The sequence below is a fragment of the Oculina patagonica genome, chromosome 1 (genome assembly GCF_052425735.1).
Source record: "Oculina patagonica isolate OP01 chromosome 1, crgOcupat, whole genome shotgun sequence".
NCBI lineage: Eukaryota > Metazoa > Cnidaria > Anthozoa > Scleractinia > Oculinidae > Oculina > Oculina patagonica.
In genome coordinates, this window is record NC_135758.1 from 26676463 (window position 1) to 26694935 (window position 18473).

General features: G+C 36.9%; 1 protein-coding gene across 1 annotated transcript; it reads right to left on the minus strand.

Moving 5' to 3' along the window:
• Nucleotides 1-1118: 1118 nt before the first annotated feature.
• Nucleotides 1119-18441, minus strand: LOC144642677 (uncharacterized). The gene is made up of 19 exons (XM_078501705.1): nucleotides 18255-18441; nucleotides 16104-16163; nucleotides 15024-15094; nucleotides 14736-14865; nucleotides 13825-13893; nucleotides 12503-12612; nucleotides 11613-11697; nucleotides 10888-10959; nucleotides 10486-10581; nucleotides 7013-7099; nucleotides 6645-6739; nucleotides 6415-6534; nucleotides 5547-5607; nucleotides 4912-5022; nucleotides 4486-4550; nucleotides 3968-4039; nucleotides 3752-3854; nucleotides 2813-2879; nucleotides 1119-2489 (listed from the first exon to the last, which is right to left on the minus strand). Exons 1-19 carry the CDS (start codon nucleotides 18396-18398, stop codon nucleotides 2374-2376), a joined length of 1734 nt encoding a protein of 577 aa, XP_078357831.1. The 5' UTR covers nucleotides 18399-18441; the 3' UTR covers nucleotides 1119-2373.
• Nucleotides 18442-18473: the final 32 nt, after the last annotated feature.

Consider the following 18473-nt stretch of genomic DNA (forward strand, 5'->3'; position numbering starts at 1 on the left):
TATTGTGTTGTATAATTATGAAGTCATTTCCTGAAACGTTCTCCTCATTTTTTTTATTTTTTTTTTATGTTAATCTCTCGATGCAACAGACAGGTTCAGCTCTCAATTTTTATTCATCTGGCAAAATAGTAGCACCAATTGTACCAAAGTTGGAGTGTCTGATAGACTAACAAAATAGTTTTAACCGTAGGTCCTTTCTTCCCTCTTATCTCCCTAACACGCTTCTGTACATGTTTCAAATAACATTTCTGTAGTCATTTTTAGGTTCAATTTATTATTTCATATCAATTTTGAACGTTTTAAGCTGGCGTTTATGATTTCCTTAGCATGTTTGGGGGACGGGGTAAACCAAATTATTCTGCAGAAAACACAAAGTGGGCAGTGCGTGCATTCATGGACCCATACATTGTGTTAACACGACTTAAAATCCTTTCAAGATCAAATGTTTCCCTATCTGTATTCTCCTGGTGAGGGCGTGGATATTCTCCCCAGGTTTAACCATAAAAAGAAAATCATTTACTTTCTTAAAATCTCGCATTGCCGTGTGCTGTTGCGCGCAAGATGAGATCTCCTCCTCAGACGAATGATTTTTTTGCTGATCACAAAAGGCTTCCCTTACTGCAGGGTATTCTCTCATTCGTTCACTTCCCCATATTCCATTTTAGAGTATGTACCCCACTGTTCCTGGTCGTTGTTGCACTTGTTTAATAAAAAATAATTAAAAGAGCATTTGCACAATTAAAGTTAAAGTGATAGGTTGCACGGTGTGGGAGGCGCGGTGGCCTAATGGTTAGCGCGCTCGGCTCCGAGTCGAACGGCCCGGGTTCGAGGCCTGGCCGGGGCGCTGCGTTGTGTTCTTGGGCAAGACACTTAACTCTCACAGTGCCTCTCTCCACCCAGGTGTATAAATGGGTACCGGCGAATTTACTGCTGGGGGGTAACCCTGCAATGGACTCGCATCCCATCCAGGGGGAGTAGCAATACTCCTAGTCGCTTAATGCTACGGAAACCGGGATAAGCTCCGGCTGTATGGGTCTCATGGCTCGGAGACAGATAGGTTGCACGTACCAGAGATCAAGTTTATTTATCTTGTTTTAATTATAAAAAATCTGTTGTTGTTGTTTTTTTTTTAATTCGTACAATCGCGAAAGTTTGCATTATAAATTATTCTAATTCGTTTAAATTTTCCACGGCCTCTACTAGTGCCGTTCTTAAAAACTTTCGTCGCTACGATTTCTGCCCGATATATTCCTTCGTTTCGCCCCACTAACTGCCCCTGGGTCTCCGAGGATGCTACTAGAAGTGATATACCTAATTATTGTCGTACCTATTATACTCTCTTGACACCATGAAAAATGAACTCGCTGTTTCGGGTTTGCTTCAATAAAATCTCGAAAGCTCTATACTAAAGCTACCTTACAAAAATACCTATTAAATTATTTACTTTTTTGATTAATAGCTTTGCTTTTTTGCGTGTGGGAACTAATTTGCTTTGTTTCCACTGTTGCCCTACCTGTTTGATATCTTTTGTACGTTGACCAAGAAAAAACAGTTCATTGTAAAAAAGAAGACCGAAACAAAACAGCAAACTGGAATGACACAAAAAGAAAATATTTTTAAACGTACTTTTTTTTGCCGTTTACAAACTATATATTAACTTTTTTGGCCGGATCTTCCGTTTCGTCTTATTAATATATTAATTTGGATTATTTTAGGACCAGGGGGATCAGTGGTGAATGGGGTGTATTAATTGCAAAGGGGTTTCAATTATCAAAGCTATTAGATATTGATAACAAGAGATCAATTATGAAGGGTTTTCAATATAGCCTTAACAATGAGGGGAATCAATTGTGAAGACAATTCACTGCATTTAGGTGCGACAAGCGGGGCATCAGTTGTAAACTAAGGGTTTTCAATTGATAAACAGATAATTGTCATGGACTTCATTTAGGCTTCATAACAAGGAGGAATAACCAGGACGATCAATAAAGAAAAGGATTCACTAAATTTAGGTCAGTTCAACACCAGAAGAATCATGTGATGATCAAGGGGACGCTTAGTAACTAGAAAGATCAACTGATACCCAGGCGAGCAACTGATAACCAGGGGAGGAGCAATTGAGAACAGGATTCACTACATCTAGGCTCGAAAACCAGGCGGGGTCAATTAAAAATCAGGGGGGATCAATTGCTAACAAGAAGGCTCATTCAAGAAGACGATTCACTGAATTTCGGTTCGATAAGCAGGGGGATCTACTGACAATTAGGGGGAATGATTGCCAAGGTATTTCAATTTCACCCCGACAATCAGGGGGATCAAATGGCGAATAATATCACTGGAACAGCGTTTGCGGCGCGTCAGTATTATCTATCTTCACTGGGTGAGTGTGCTGGCGATGAACTCGTCCACGGCTTCTTCTAGCGTATCCAAGCCCATTGGCCCAGCCGAGAGAAAAACATGGTGATAATCTTTAATGTCAAACCTATCCCCTGAAAGACATAATATGTACATGATCAAGCACTCGAAGTATAACGCAAACGTTGAACCCTACACTTTAAAAAAGATGAAATCAAACCATTTTCGTTTGTCTTGTGTTTGCTTGGCAAAGTGTTATTGTTCTTGAATTTAAGTGTAAAGCTCCTAGCTGATCTAGTATGAACAAAATAACTCGTCACTTTGGATTATTTGCTGAATTCCTCTGATGGCTGTTGTTGTTGTTGATGTTTTTAATTTCTGATTACTTAAAACATTTTCGCGTTACCTTGCATATTATTTTTATTTCCATCTTTTTGTAAATCGAAGGTGTTCTTACCCAGTTTCTGTTCCGCTTTCTTTCTCAGTTCCTTGATCTTGATTTCACCCACTTTGTAAGCACAAGCCTGTGGGAAAAAAAGACAGCTATGTGTCAGCAGGAGATGTAGGTTATCGGAGAAATGCGAAAAGGGAGGCAACTGATTACCTGACTGACTTGTCTACATTAAGAGCTTTGGATAGCTGGAGTCTTCAATAATTTGTGCCAGAAACCCATAAGGGTTGAAACGTGTAACGCGCGCGCACAGCGTTTGAATATTCATTTTGCTAAGTACCATATTTGGAAGCACGAAGAATTTGTACGCGAATGCTTTATACACGTAATGGCACACGCAACATATAATTTTTGGTTTTGCGGTAAGTTGCTTGAATTTCGACCTAAACGCCGTAAATTTCTACAGAAACTAAAGAAATGCATTAAGTGTATCGAGGCGAAGTTCTCCAGACTACTTCAAGAAGATGAAACAGGAGAATTTAACCAAATTTAACTTTCTTCAACCTAGCTTGTTTAAAAACAAGATTACGCCATCGAGCGCGAGCTAGCGCGCGCTGTGAATTTAATCCAAATATAGTAATTTGTGATTTTCCAAATATGGTACTTAGTGCAAACGAATGTGCAAACGCTTTGTACAATGCGAGTCATAGGAAGTTACACGTTTCAACCCTCATGGGTTTCTGTTTGTGCCCAATAATACGACGGGGGAGAGGTCTTTAAATACCATATTAGACGATGGCACCCCTTCTTTCCTCATCTCTCACACTCCAGGCTCAGTTTCGAAAATGTTTAATACATTATGGGGATAGCCTATTACATTGAAGGAAAAGCATGGGGTGTTTCAAGGTCTCCTACTTCCTACAGATAAACTGTAACCATAAACTAACTTAGAATGTCTGTTACAAATTGTAAGACAAAAAAAAAAAAAAACAGACAAATACCAACCTGCCCTGGCCAGACAATGTATCGATCGATTTCTGTATTCACGTTATGCAGAGACATTGCAGTGTTCTCTGCCATGAAGTCTACTGCCTGCTGTCTACTCCATCTGAAAAGCGAGAAATTTGAATATTAGAGTCACACCAACGACTACTAGGCGACATTTGACGCACAACCTCGAGAAACAGTGTTTGTTTGTTTTAATTGTTTTGTTTTTCTTACCCAAAAGCATGCATCCCTGTATCGACCACTAATCTGCACGCTCGCAGAATTTCAGTTGACAACCGACCAAACCTAAAAAAAAAAAGAATAGTCATTCTCGAGGAGTGTTTATCATTTTAAGGCAGCAAATGAGAAGCGCCTAGAGCAGACCTAGATAGGCGCTATAAAAATATTTATTTATTATTATTTATTCTTTTAGTTATTTAGGGTGCAGTGGGTAAAACTGATTGTTTACTGGAAATTATTAAACTATATGCAATTCCTTTTACCCGGCAATAGGGCCTGAAATTTATATATAAATTTTGTTTCAAATCAAGTAACGCTTATTCAAAAAATACGCCACTTTCAAGAGAGACTAACTAAAGGATCAAAACTCGGACATCAACTGGCGGCAGATACCTGGCAATGTAGGCCTCATATAGTTACTAACAAAAGTACGCACGGCCTGTAATAACACCTAAGTATAACACGGCAATCGTTGTCCTGTCGCAGTGTACACAGTCAGACAATGCACTTACAAATCATAGGGATCTTTGTATAAGCCCATCTCCTCGCCAAGATACTCACAGTACAGGCCCCAGCCCTAGGAGACAAAAACCACGATTTTACTTGAATGACAAGCAAAAATATCGTTGTTTATTGGGACTGATAGGGTGAATTGCCTTTGGTGGAAAGGAAAATGGGCGAAAGAAGGGTATGGGGGTTGCAGATCAAAGAAAGTTAGTGTTCAGCAATGTAGAATTACAAAACTACCAAAACCCACACGAAGACGTAACTTGCGCATTAACAGACTTTTCACTAGCTAATTGCTATCTAAAAAATCATCAAACCCTTTAGATGCCCATATCTTAATTGCACAACATTACTGAGAAATATTCAACTCGGACAAAGCAAAAGCAAACGCGAAAAAATGATTATTCGACTGAACAGTTCTAGATACATACCTCCATGTAAGCGGTGTGCAAAGCAAACCGAGCTGGTACTTCATAGTACCTCCTGTCCTCCACATAGCGCCTAAAGGAAGGTTGCTCTTCCTGCTCCATTGCAAACGCAGTCTGAAACAAAACGTTGTATTTTACGTTTTGTTTTTGTTTGGTTGTTTTACGAAGAGTTGCAAACACTCTCATCAAGCTCAAATTCGCACGTACTCAATTCGTTCATCCAAGGCATCTCGACGTAAATTGGTCTTGTTGTTTACTGTACGCACTGGTTTAATCTGGCCAGAGATCTTTGGGGGGGCCAAAGTTATTTTGGGGACGGGGTGATTGCGAGTTCGTTTTAGCACTCGGTTCTTCTGTAGAGGAGTTATTATTTGACGACTTCTAAAAGGCAGGGACCAACACTACCATATTTTCGTAAGCATTTTAGAGGCGCCTAAAATTTTGAGACGCAACGTGGCCATGTGAGATGATTTCTACACGGCTCGCATGCTTGTCCACTTGACAAATGGGGGAATAATAGTAGTCTAAAATCATCAACGTTGAAACACGCGTTCAATTTTTTTTGAATTATTTTAAGAAGATAGTTATGCACCTCACAAACCTAGAGAAGATGATCCTCGTTATATTTTACGACTTACTTGCAAGTGGTGCCCTGGTACAGCCTCGTGAAGGGCAAGAGATACCATCTCATACTTCGGTCTAAAGAAACAAAATACAAATCCGAATATTTATGAAAATATCGAACATCAAAGTAAGCTACCTACATGTAACATATTCCAACCTAACATTTCAAAATTGGATTTGCGAGGAGAGATTTGACAGTTATGTTGATGAGCAAAATATATAACAGTCCGCCCAAAATTTGCAGTATATGTACATCAACGTAAACAAGGAAATTAATACAGTACTTTAAACGTTAACTTCTATAATTGGAGTACGAGAAGATTTTTAACAGTTACGTTGCCTGCAGTAATTCGTTCAGTAACGCTAACTGTTAGATTGTTTAATATTATGCATGCAACCCAATTCTTTTTTAAAAGAAAGAAAGGAAAACAAAACGTAACGGTGTTAGTAAGAAAGCAAGGCGGAAAAGCCTTCACTTTCCCTTGAACAAATATACCACATGAACAAAAAAAGGCAAGGAGAATATATGTGATAAATGCGAGTGCGGCCACACTACAAAAAAAAAAAAACCTGAAATTTTTTTTTCAGCCTATGAGAGGGAATCGAACCCACGACCTTTGCGTTACCGGTGCAATGCTCTACCACTGAGCTATCAAAGCCACATGAGAGCGGTTGTATCTGGGTTAGCCCTTTATGTGGACATGATGCTCGGCCCAAGTATATGTGAAATATATGAATGTGTGTCCAGCAGTAGCAATGGAATATATGTGATAAATGCGAGTGCAGCAATACTACTGCTGGACACAAATTCATTTATTTCACAAGGAGAATAATTTATAGATCCTGGGGTTGTGAATAAAAGGCTTACGTACATAGTAGTACCTGGTATTATGTTTGTAGGTGTTTACCATAAACACCCCTGGTCTTGTACCATCGTCAGATGGTCCTAGATAGTAAGCTGCTGGGGCCACTGGGGCTGCATCGGCTGGTGTCTCCACAATCCTGCAAATAAATTTTGGCGGGGCCCCCCCCCCCATAATGAAACCAAACTTTTGAAATCCATCACGCACTTTTTGTATGTACTCAAGCAAACAAACAAGTCCATCACATACTCGAATGGTGTCTTGGGCATTTCTTTAAAATAATCCTTCAGCTTCGGCTTAATAATCTTCTCGCACAAATCTTTATAGCCATTCAGCAGCTCTTCCTAAAAAGAAATACAAAAAACTCGTAAAAATTTCCGACTTAATTTTTATTATTATTTCTTGTTTCCTGACAGTATATTTACCAGAAAGAACAAGCGTGTCGTAATCTTATAATGCCATTCTTGCAAACCTTACTCGAAGTCTGCAGGAAACCAACCCGTAGCATCGACAAGAGTGGTTCCATTATTCTAGTACATGCGAATCTTAGCTAAGAGCGGTTTTACTTGGGTTGAAGTGTTTTTTTTTTTTTGTTTCCTATTAGCAAGCAGACTTACCTTTGTGTCATAATAGAACCGCTTCTCAGTTCTCAGCATATCAAGGAATTCTTTAAAATTGCCCTCGAAGCCCACCTCTTTGATAATCTTTAGCAACAGAAAAAAACAAATACGTAGTACAAAGATGTAGGTCTTACGTTCCTAGTAAGAGGTACTGTGAAAGAATTAACAAAGAAAAAAAGAACGTTACATATTAAACAACTTTCACTGGCGATTCAGAATGGTTATCAATTCTATCACACTTGGCCAAACAGGGTCTGTCATCGCAAACTCCTTCCTCCGTGAAGGAGACATTTTAGATTGGAATGGTAAACTCCAAGCTGATTCACGATATCGTATTGAGAGATCAGTTTCAATTAATTTCTCTGAACAGTTATTGTGAATGGCGAGAATAACAACCAGATACACTGCTGACCGCTTTAATAGTAAATTTTTAAGGCTAATTTCAATAACAACAGTTGGACAGTTAAACGCAGCTTTTGAAGTTGGGGAACTGTCTATTTCACAACGCCGTGGAGTAATCACTTAAATTCCCAAGGATGATTACGATCTAGTCGAACTTCAGAACTGGAGACCAATTACTCTGTTAAATACTAAATTACAAAATTGCATCTAAAGCTCTAGCTAGACGAATTGAGACAATTCTTCCAAAACTGATACACCCAGATCAAACAGGCTTCACGAAGGGGCGATATATAGGTGAAAAATTGAGACTCATTAGTGATGTTATGGAATACACTAAAACGGAAGAATTAACGGGTGTCCTGGTATCTGTCGACTTTAAAAAAGGATTTGACACATTGGAATGGCCGTTCATTAAAAGCGTGTCAAGTCTCTTTAATTTTGGTGAAAGTGTAAAGCGGTGGTTGAATGTCTTTTACACTAATGTTAAAAATGCAGTTCTAAATAACGGGTTTGCGACTAATTGGTTCAAGCCAACAAGGGGAGTAAGACAAGGCTGTCCCCTATCACCATATCTTTTTATTTTAAGGGCAGAAATTTTATCTAGTAAAATTCGCCAAAATAAGCTTGTTAAAGGAATAAATATTTACGGCAACGAAGTTAAAGTGAACCAATTTGCAGATAATACCAATCTCTTTTGCGCAGATATAACTTCTGTTGAGAAAGCCCTTTGTTTAGTTAATGAATTCGGCTCTATTTCCGGTTTAAATCTCAATGTCAAAAAGACCAAAACACTGTCGCAACAAAAGAACGACGCCGTTACAGCTGTCATGGCCTCAAGATCCAGTCAAAATCCTGGGAATATACTTTTCTTATGGCGAAAAGACTAACGGTTTCTACAATTTCAACTTAAAAGTTCAAAAACTTCAGACTCATTTAGTATGTGGAGTTCAAGAAGTCTTACTTTATTTGGGAAAGTTTTGATTATAAAATGTCTTGGATTGTCGCAAATTTTATACTCGGCATCGAACACCAGTGTGCCCAAGGATACGCCCAAACTGTTAAAAGGAAACTGAAGTTTGGAACAAAAAAGAGATAAAATTAAAAGAGAAAGCTTATATCAAGAGTATGATAAAGGTGGAATTCGCATGCCCGATCTCGATTTAATGATAAAGGCAATGCGGTTGGCATGGATTCCACGTCTTTTGAACTGGAAATCTGTACCCGACTTTTTCTTGAAAAAGCTAGGCGGACTGAACTTTCTATTACGATGTAATTATGATGTGTCTTTTTTAAATTCAAAATTACCAACTTTCTATAAGGACATGCTATTTTTCTTCGATGAGCTCAAAACTCTTTATAATTATGATCTGGGGCAAATGGCTTTATTTAACAACCGAGAAATACTAATAGACGGCAAACCCTTTTTCATCAAAGAATAGTTCTCTAAAGGGATTATCTCCATCAGTGACCTGTTAGATGAACAAGGCCAGCTGCTCTCATGTAAAGCATTTAAAACGAAATACAACTGTAAAAATAACTTTTTAAATTACTATCAAGTTACAAGTGCAATCCCGGGCAGTTTGTTGTTTAGGACAAGGACCAATTATTTACAATCTTTTCCTAAGAATATCTTCTTGGAAAACCACTCAATTATCGAACTTGATGATTCAACTAAGGTTAATCTTGAAACAGCCAAAATAAAGGATTTTTACAGGTTATTAAATACGAAAGCTCATAATTGTTCACATACCGGACCGACGAAATGGAGCAAATCCTTGCCAATAAATACAGAACAATGGGATAGAATTTTCAGATCAGTTCAACAGGTTTCAAAGAAAACAATCTGAGGGAAGTCCAATTCAACTTTCTGCATCGAGTTGTTGTAACTAAAAAAGAACTTTGCAAATTCCGTATTAAAGACGACAGTGAGTGTTTATATTGTGGAGAACAAGATTCGATAGAACACACCTTTTCAGATTGTCATTTTACTAAAGACTTTTTGTCAAAAGTGGAGCAATTTGGTTTAATGACTGTAATCAGTCTACCTTTATACCATCAGACCAAGAATATTTAATTGGGGTTAATTCTTCCAATCTTGCTAATAAGAAGCTAATGAAAAAAATTAATTTCACCTTGCTATATGCCCGTTATTTTATTTATACAAATAAGTTGCATAATAATTCTCTTCTCATCACAGATTTTGTAAGAAAACTAAGATTAAAGAAAAGAAAGCTAAGATTACGTATCCATACTCCTTCTCAGGTCACTTTTATATCGCCATTTACTGCTATTATTCTTCTATCATACCTTAAGTGTATAACCTTTAATTTACATCCGTCAAATTGTAACTGTTTGGTTTATTGCATTGTTAATGTAATGTACCTGTATATGGGTGTTTATCAATAAAATAACATAAAAAATATATATATAAAAAATAACAACAATTATCGACTGGTTTACTTCGTTAACGCAGTATTGTACAAAAGTAAAGCCAATATTTCTGGAGATTAACTGTCTCAGTTGTAACGATATTTTACTGGGTTCAAAGAAAATACGCCACTGTGACAGTCATTGTAGGTAGAGATATTTCACCTGATTAGTTTTGCTTTCGTTTTGTTTAATTTCTCTGCATTTTCACTCCACCAAATCATGACTTTTAGCTGTCAGTCTGTGTAAAAGCCGTATTATCAAGTTCAACTGAGCACAGGCAGCCAAGCTCACTACATGAAATATTCATAAAAAAATTAATGTTCTGTTAATAAAATCGACTTATCGTCTCGGGTCGTTCTAAAGCGTTTTCTGCAAGTTAGTGCTTTCTGGTCGCAAGTCAATTTTTTTTTACGGCACATTTTATATAAATTTTATACCTTTTGAAACAATATCGTTGAGTTCCCATACAAACCCTTATAATCTATTGCCTCTTTGTGACACACTACCGCCAAGAGTTATGTTCGCGTACATTTCATGAATATTTCACGTAGCGAGTTCAAGCTACATGTGGTTCAAGGAAAACAAGCTTCAAAATTTTGAAACCTTGATCGAGCCTCACGTGCGTTTATCTTACTAACCTGATCCATTCTAGACCTTATTCTTTTGACTTCTTTTTGTCCAAGGTCGTGAACTTCTTGTGCTGTCATATCACATGCAACATGAAACTTTAAAGCCTATGGGAGGAAGTGGAAAGTAATCACATGCAAGGTATAAAAAAATGCTATTTAAAATAAAATAAAAACTATTGAAACTTTACTGTGGTTAGTTCAAGATTACTACAAATTAAATCTACAGTCAGCTTAAAGAAGGGCAATAAACTCTGAAGTTTTGCGACCTTCAGTGTTAGCACAAATGACTCAAGCAGCGAATTCATGAAGTTCAGGAAAGCATCTGATTTTTCAAAGTGCTCAATAGGAGGGCATGTACTTTTACAATGATCATTTCATTTAATATCTTAAATCTTTCATTCCCCTCCTCACCTGATGATAAAATTCAGTTCCATTTGGAAAATGTGTACAAGAAATGGAATCCCTTGTTTGTGGAAGGTACTTCTACAAAAGATAAAAACAAAACAACATTAATAATCTTAAGGAGGCTCGATGTAGTTTTTTTAGCCCTAGGGAAACTACAAGAAGTTACAAAAAACTTCGTTCTTGATTAACTCTAAAACGCTCTTACAGATTTTTCTAAAATTTTGTCTACAGGTAGTCAATCCACTGCACTTTAACATGTCAAAAAATAAATACCAATTGTCAATCTAGATTTCGAGAAAATCAAACTTGTTTGAAAACAAAAGAAAACGACAATCGTTGCTATGGTAACCTTTGTGACTAAGTGACCCGTAAAAATTAAACTTTGGTCATATTTGATCATATGATGATTATGGTGTATTTTGGCAAAAATCGAACGTTGGCTGTCTACTGTAAATAGTTTTCATTTTCAAAACGACCACCCTAGGACTAAAAAAAACACATTGAGCCTCCTTAACAAACTAACCAGGTTGAATACTGATTTGCCGGAAATACCAGGCCACCAATATTACAGCCTGCGTTGCAGACGAACAAAACCCCGGTTATATATAATCAGGGTTTTGTTCGTCTGCAACGCAGGCTACCAATATTATTGATCAGATAATAAGATTGAGTGATTGTCAGAATATCTTGAGAAGACTATTTTGTTTTACTTTGTTTTGATTTTTACTTACATTGAGATAATAGTCATGGATCTTTTTAAAAGCTGGTTTTACTTTTTCTTCTATTAGTTTAACACCACGTTCTTTGAATGATGCCCTGTGAATCAAGACAGTATTGATTTTTACAGTGTTTATTAAGTTAACTTCAGGGTATTATTCAAGGAAAATCATGACGACAACTAACAATTATCTGTTTAGGCAATTTCTTTGTGATAAGTAGTAAAATTGAAAAGCAAATTGAAAAAATTCAAGTGACACGCCCAAAAAATGACTCTAAAAAAATAACTATTTATTAACTGAAGAACATTGGCGCTTATTGTTAAGGTGCATCCTTTAATCATGCATGTCGCAATGTCACTCTATGCCATGCATCGACAGTTGGGCTGAGGGCATAATTTAACTTCGCTTTTTTGATAGTCAACTTTTCAATTTTTTGTCCGAGGCTGTTACGTGAATTCAAATGTGATCATTAAATGATAAGATTTACTTTAAGGAACATTACTGTAAAATCAGTTTGATTGGCAGAGAAAATTGCATTTCAGGGATTTATTTGAATGTAATAACAAACAGACACTGCAGCCATGTTCAATAATGAAGCCCGACCTTTCTGTGGTCTTTTGGGCATCTTATGGACAGGTATATCCGTTACAAATTTGATGACCCCCATTCTTTTTACATTTTTGACATAATGAGTAACTCATGATCTCAGTGGAAAAACTTTAAGAAAAAAAAAATAGTGTTTGAAGATTTTCGAGCGTATGTCATTAACCTTTTAGGAGTTATTTTTTAAATTCCCAGTGATCAGCCCTGACACATTTTACTTTTAACATCTTGCCCCCTGGGCAAGATGATAAATGTACTCGTAAGCATTATATACATAAGCACTACAAATAAATGACTACCTCTCATCTTCTGAAAATGATTCTGGAAACTTTTTCAGTGGTGTGAAAAGATGGTTATTATCTGTAAACTTGGCATCTAACACTTTCTTGATTTGCTCTGGAACATGTGACTGAAAAAAAAAATATTGTATAAACAAGCCAGTAGGTACAGTACATGTAAGTGAGTGCTTTGTCTGGTGAATTTATAGGTCACATATAAAGAAATACTGGTAAGTTTTGACACATTGATGTTCTCAGAAACATGAAATGTTGATGTTATTTTGCTACAAACTGTATTTAATTACTTAACAATAATTATTATTTCATGCACGCGCGTTGGATATGAGATGGTAGATAGCCACCAAGGTATGCAGCGCCGAATTGGCTATAATTATCTCATATCTAACAAGCGCGAGTGGAATGATTTTTTTATTAAAATGCCCGAAGAATTGCAGTATTTGAGCTCCCTAGCTGTTCACGTTTAGGCATATCGGCTACCGATATTAATTTTTGTGGTCAATTGTATATGAGTTCATGAATATACAATTGCTTTTAAATAATCAAACTCAGGAATTGCAATATACCATGGCTTGTTTTTTAATAACTGGCTCTATCCACCACTTGGGTGCAAGGAACTACCTTATTATAGGAATATAATGAAGCATTTAAACAACGCGAACAAAATATACGCATAATAAAATTAATGCAAATTTAAGAAAAGTTCTGGTTAAGTCCTTATATAGTAAAAAAGTTAACATCAATAAAATTAACGCGAATTTTTGAAATTCGCGTTAATAACATGTATCGTTAATTTCCTATAATAAGGTAAGTAAGTTTTTAATAAATTCCATTATTATATGTACATGCGATAAGGAATAGTTACCAGTACCAGAGAGATCTAGCACAACATTTTCACAATGAAATCACAGCAACTATACAATGTCTTCCTATTGTTTGGTCTAGTGAGCTAATACAATCATTATTTTATAATTTTTTACTCTTAAATTTATTTTCAATATAATATAATTATATTTAATTTAACCTGCAAGCAGCCCTCCTTTCCCAGTGGCGGATCCAGACCCCTACGGGCCCCTCCCCTAGATCTGCCACTGTTTCCCTTATAAAAACCCCTACATGTAATTCAAAGAAGTCAACACTCCAGCTGAATGAAGTCCTCGCTTCCCCTTTATCTAATGGAACGAATTTTTCTGCTCTAATTTTTACCTGGGATAGGAAAGCCAAATGGCTGGTTCCTTTGCCCTTAAATTACATGACTTTGTATATCTTAGACTGCCAGGAAGTAAAAGTTTCATGAACTAAAGTATGTTTAATTTTAAACTCACCACAGTTAGATGAGGAGGCACATAATTTGTTCTTACTCCTTCTTCAAGCAGAGCAATAAATTCAGAGGCCTGTTATAGGCAAACAGTGGAAAAGTTAATAGGCATCCGTGAAAACCTACACTCCAACTTATCAAACCACACCTGGATATATGTACACACTGTACATGCAGGTAATACTCAAAGTAAAACATAAATTCAATTATTGCGTTCGACGAAGGAGAACGCATACTAATCGCGTCGTTTGTCCAACGTCAGTCCCGCGGGTTCTATGGTTCAGTCCCACAGGTATCGATCGCCTGATGCCATAACCGTTTGAGACTTTTTGGACTGCTACAAGTGACCTCGACCTCATGCAGAGGGCCTCAATCTCATGCATTTTTTGTGTAAACAAAATTAATGGGTGGAACGTGTACCAGAAGTTAAAATAATACCGAAAATGTCATGGGAACCATATCATCCAGGGCAGTAGAGTTTAAGTCAGCCATCAAACTCGAAAAAAGTGGAAATCGAGTGAGTCATTTCGTGTGTCGCTTTGAAGTTTAGTACGTCCGCGCGAAAATCTTCCCACATTGACTTTTTTTGTAAAACTTTCACCGCTGTGAGATTATGAGTTACCCATGTCAGAAATGTAATAAAATTGGGGGTTACCGGCCATTTAAAAGCTGCAAGTGAAGTGAACGCAACAGCGACCATCAGCACGCGCTTAATTATTGCGACATGAATTACGTGCTCAGTAAGGATGCGCATAAACAACCAAGTTGTCCGTGTTCTTCGACGTGCTTGTGTTCGCGTCTTTGGAGGTCAGTCGTGTAAAGACGACGAAAATTGTCTCGAACGCACTCCGCTAATCCATGATTATTACTAGTAATAAAATAATACACATTAAAATATGGTTACCACAATCCAAGTACCTGAGTTGGAAATGCCTCCAGTCTTGAGAAATACTTTTCATAGTCTTGCCTTGTTTCAAACTTCATCCATGAAACCAACCTAGAGAATTCTAGCTGAGGCCCCTCCAAATTTATCAGAGGAAACAAGTAACTGAAACAAAAACAGGAAATAAAAATATTATGCAGAGCTCTACATATGCATGGCTGTTAATAATATAGCAGTAAGAAAGAATATCACAGGTAAACTTTTAGATTGTTTATAGTACCCACTTGAAAAACTAACCACAAGGGCTCTGAATGCTATCCTACCTCTTGTGGTTGGAGCCATCCAAATAAGATTGGATTTCTCTTTGAAGAAGTTTCACATTCAATGCATCAGTCTAAAATAGAGATTAAAACTAACTTAACTGCATGTAGGAGATCAAAAAACTGCAAGTACATGTGGCATTACAGATTTAATAATAATGATAATGAAAACGATAATGATAATCAATTATGATAATTAATATAATAAGAATTAAAATTATAATAATTTATTTCCACCTTATCTACAAAGTAGTGAAGAGACGCTTGTAATTTTTCTACAAAATTAATGTATAAATTATATATTTTGAAAACTTAATAATAATCTGAAACAAATGGATATGAAAAAATAAATTAATTGCTACACCATACCATTTACAATCTATTCGTGATGTAGAAATTCCTTAAAAAATATTTAATACACTTAGCGCTATTATTTTAAATTATCTACTATAATTGTATTTAACAATCTAGATATTCCAAATCAGTCACATCAGGATCATTCCTTGAAATGTTTAGTGGATCTATATTTAGTGGAATCATACTTTCTGATACCTTTTTCTTAGACAGATGTGCATGACTTGTACAGTACAGTTGTACGAGAAATAACTTAACAGAGGATGTGCTAGAAAATTTATGTGTACATGTACCTCAGTTTTGCAACCATGTTCACTGTAAAGTAACATTTCTGTCCAGCGCTGTACAGTAGAAGGTCTGCAGTAACTGTATTTCCCAGTGAGAATTATATAAGCACCCGTGCTCTAATAAGTGTCATTCCTTGAATACCAGTAAGCACTCACTACTTGGCCAAAATACCAAATAACTCTGCACCCTCCCTCCCCCTCCCCTGAATAAGCTCCCTATTCGCTCCCCATGACTTTCTTCAAATATGGAAACAGGGAAAATCCATTCTTATTGTCACTTTATTTGTGATCTTTTAAGTTGCAATTAATTTTTTTATCTCAGTTATTTTTTTTTTCTAACTATTTTTTTATATACTAGGTTAATAAGTAGAAAAAGTAAAAGACCTCCCCTTCTTTGATGTCTCTTTCTATAGTTCTAAGTAATGACTGGTTCTACATGTACCTTAGAAAGCTCAGATGAAGCAACTGCATTCAACTTCTTGATAAAATCTCTACAATCATTCTGAAATTTTCAAGCATAAAAAAAAAGAATAGCACAAATTTCATTATTTACAATTACATGTATTACCAATCCATTTTACCAATCAAAGAATCTCAGGACCTCGGATAACTCATGGAATAGAGCAGTTTTCACTTGAGTGTCGAAAGTTAATTGCGTTTGCTTTGGTTTTGCATTGCTACGCTTAGTGATTGGTTTAAAAAACTCGCGCCACTTTCTCAGCCAATCAGAAGTAAAACCAAAACCAATCGTGACTCACGTGCGCACGTTTTCCCGTGCTTCGTGCCGGCTACATGTACATGTATTTGCTTTGAGTTTTGATTGGTTCATTGAATTGTCTGTGTTTTTTGTGATTGGCTAAAGTAATAACTTTCAATTGGCTTTGGTTTTGGTTTTGGTTTTACGACACTCAATTGAAAACTGCTCTATATGTAATACATGGAATATATGTAATAATCTTGTGTGCCAGTAATAATAGTAGTAAACAAAAGGTGTGTTATCTTGTAGTGTGACATCTGGCAGAAGCCTGATATAAAGGGTAGCAAAGGGGGTGTTGTGATCCCGTTTCACGCACAAATTTTAACCAAATTCACGTGTCACGTATATTTGAAACAGCAAAATTCATGAATCACGTATCTTTTCTAGCTATTTTCACATGTCACGGTATAATTTTTGCCCTATTTTCACGCGTCACGGACTTATTTTTTCCCTTTTCACGTGTCACGCATAAACCCTTTGCTACCCTCGATATACGCTACACAATACTTCTCTCGAGTGACCAAGGTCGAAAGGCAGTGTTTGAGGTGTCTGGCCTAAATATCCAGTGAACATTAAAGGGACTATGTCACGGGGATATCACTAATCACAGTTTAGTTTGGTCAAAACTGTTCTGAAATAAGTGGTAGGCAACTAAACCACTAAAAAACACTATCTTTGAACATCTAAAGGAAGATATAACCTTAGTTTGCAGATAGAAATCAAGCTACGGCTATAAATATCAAATATTTGAAGACACGCGGAAACAATTTGAAAACGTTTGCCTAACGCTTTCAAATTGCAATCTGTTCCCATCTGAGGCATCCGCACCCAAAGATGCTAGACAACATTTTCTTTGCTCTAATGTAGCCATTTTTAATAAAAATGGACCATTAGTTTTAGGTTTCAAGCGACACAAATATAAATTTTGGCGGTTCAAAAATCTGGTAAAATCTGTGACATTGTCCCTTTAAACAGGGCATGCAAAAATACTTTGAAGACCCTTTTTAGGCAATGATGTTAGTCTATCGCCTTATGTCATGGGCCGTTAAGGATTTTACAGCAAAAATAATATCTGTGTGGATCTGGAGCAGGGGAGGGGGGGGGGGGGCATGTAAAGACCAGGGATTGGACAAAAATTATGCTTATCTACATTATGCTTATCTGCCTTGGGGACTTTTGATCATTAGATTTTAAGTGACTCTATTAGTCATCCATCACTGCTCTGGATTGGGGCCTTTGAACTGAAAATCTCATCTACATGTAGCCCCATCCCTGTACCCCACAAATGGGAGCATCTAAATCCAACATCTTTTTTTATTGTCTGATTCCAGAATGGGACCTTCTTTCACAAACTTGTATGCCTGCTTGTCTGGTACAAATTGTACATTGAACCCTGGCAATAACAGAACTTTGAATAACCCTGACACTGTACATGTACACTGGTTGAGTAACAATAGCGCACAATAAGTTGTCCCTCTCCCAATTTCATACATATAACATTCCTACGCATAGTCTCAGTACGGAAATCAAGCAAGCCTTGATGCCTGCCATATTTCTGGGTTAACCACAGTGTAAGAACCTGTGAAACTTTTTCTTTGTTTTGGAGCTATTATTTTCCTGCTGTAAACTGTTTCGAGGTTCTTTGTTGTCCTGGTGGTTCATTGTTTTACGTCGCTGGTGAATTTTAATGGGTTCTTACACCGAGGATCGGCCTGTATTTCTCAGCGTTGCAATTATTCCTTGTGTTGTTCACATGCATTACGACCTTTACACCGTCATTTAGAAATTATAGCTGACAAACTATCATGTGATGTTTACAACAAGTTAATAATGTACCTGTCTCTTGGCATACGCCCCTAAACTATGACCATCCAAGCTATTGTCAAAAGTGTGAACACCAATCTGAGTAGCGAATTCTGGACTCTCCTTCAATCGCCACTCCCAAAATGACCTCAAAATATTATCCACCTCAGCTGACATTGTGGCATTAGCGGCAAATATAGAACTGCTGAAACTCTAAAAGGTGTAACTGCTGAAACTCTAAAAGGTGTAATT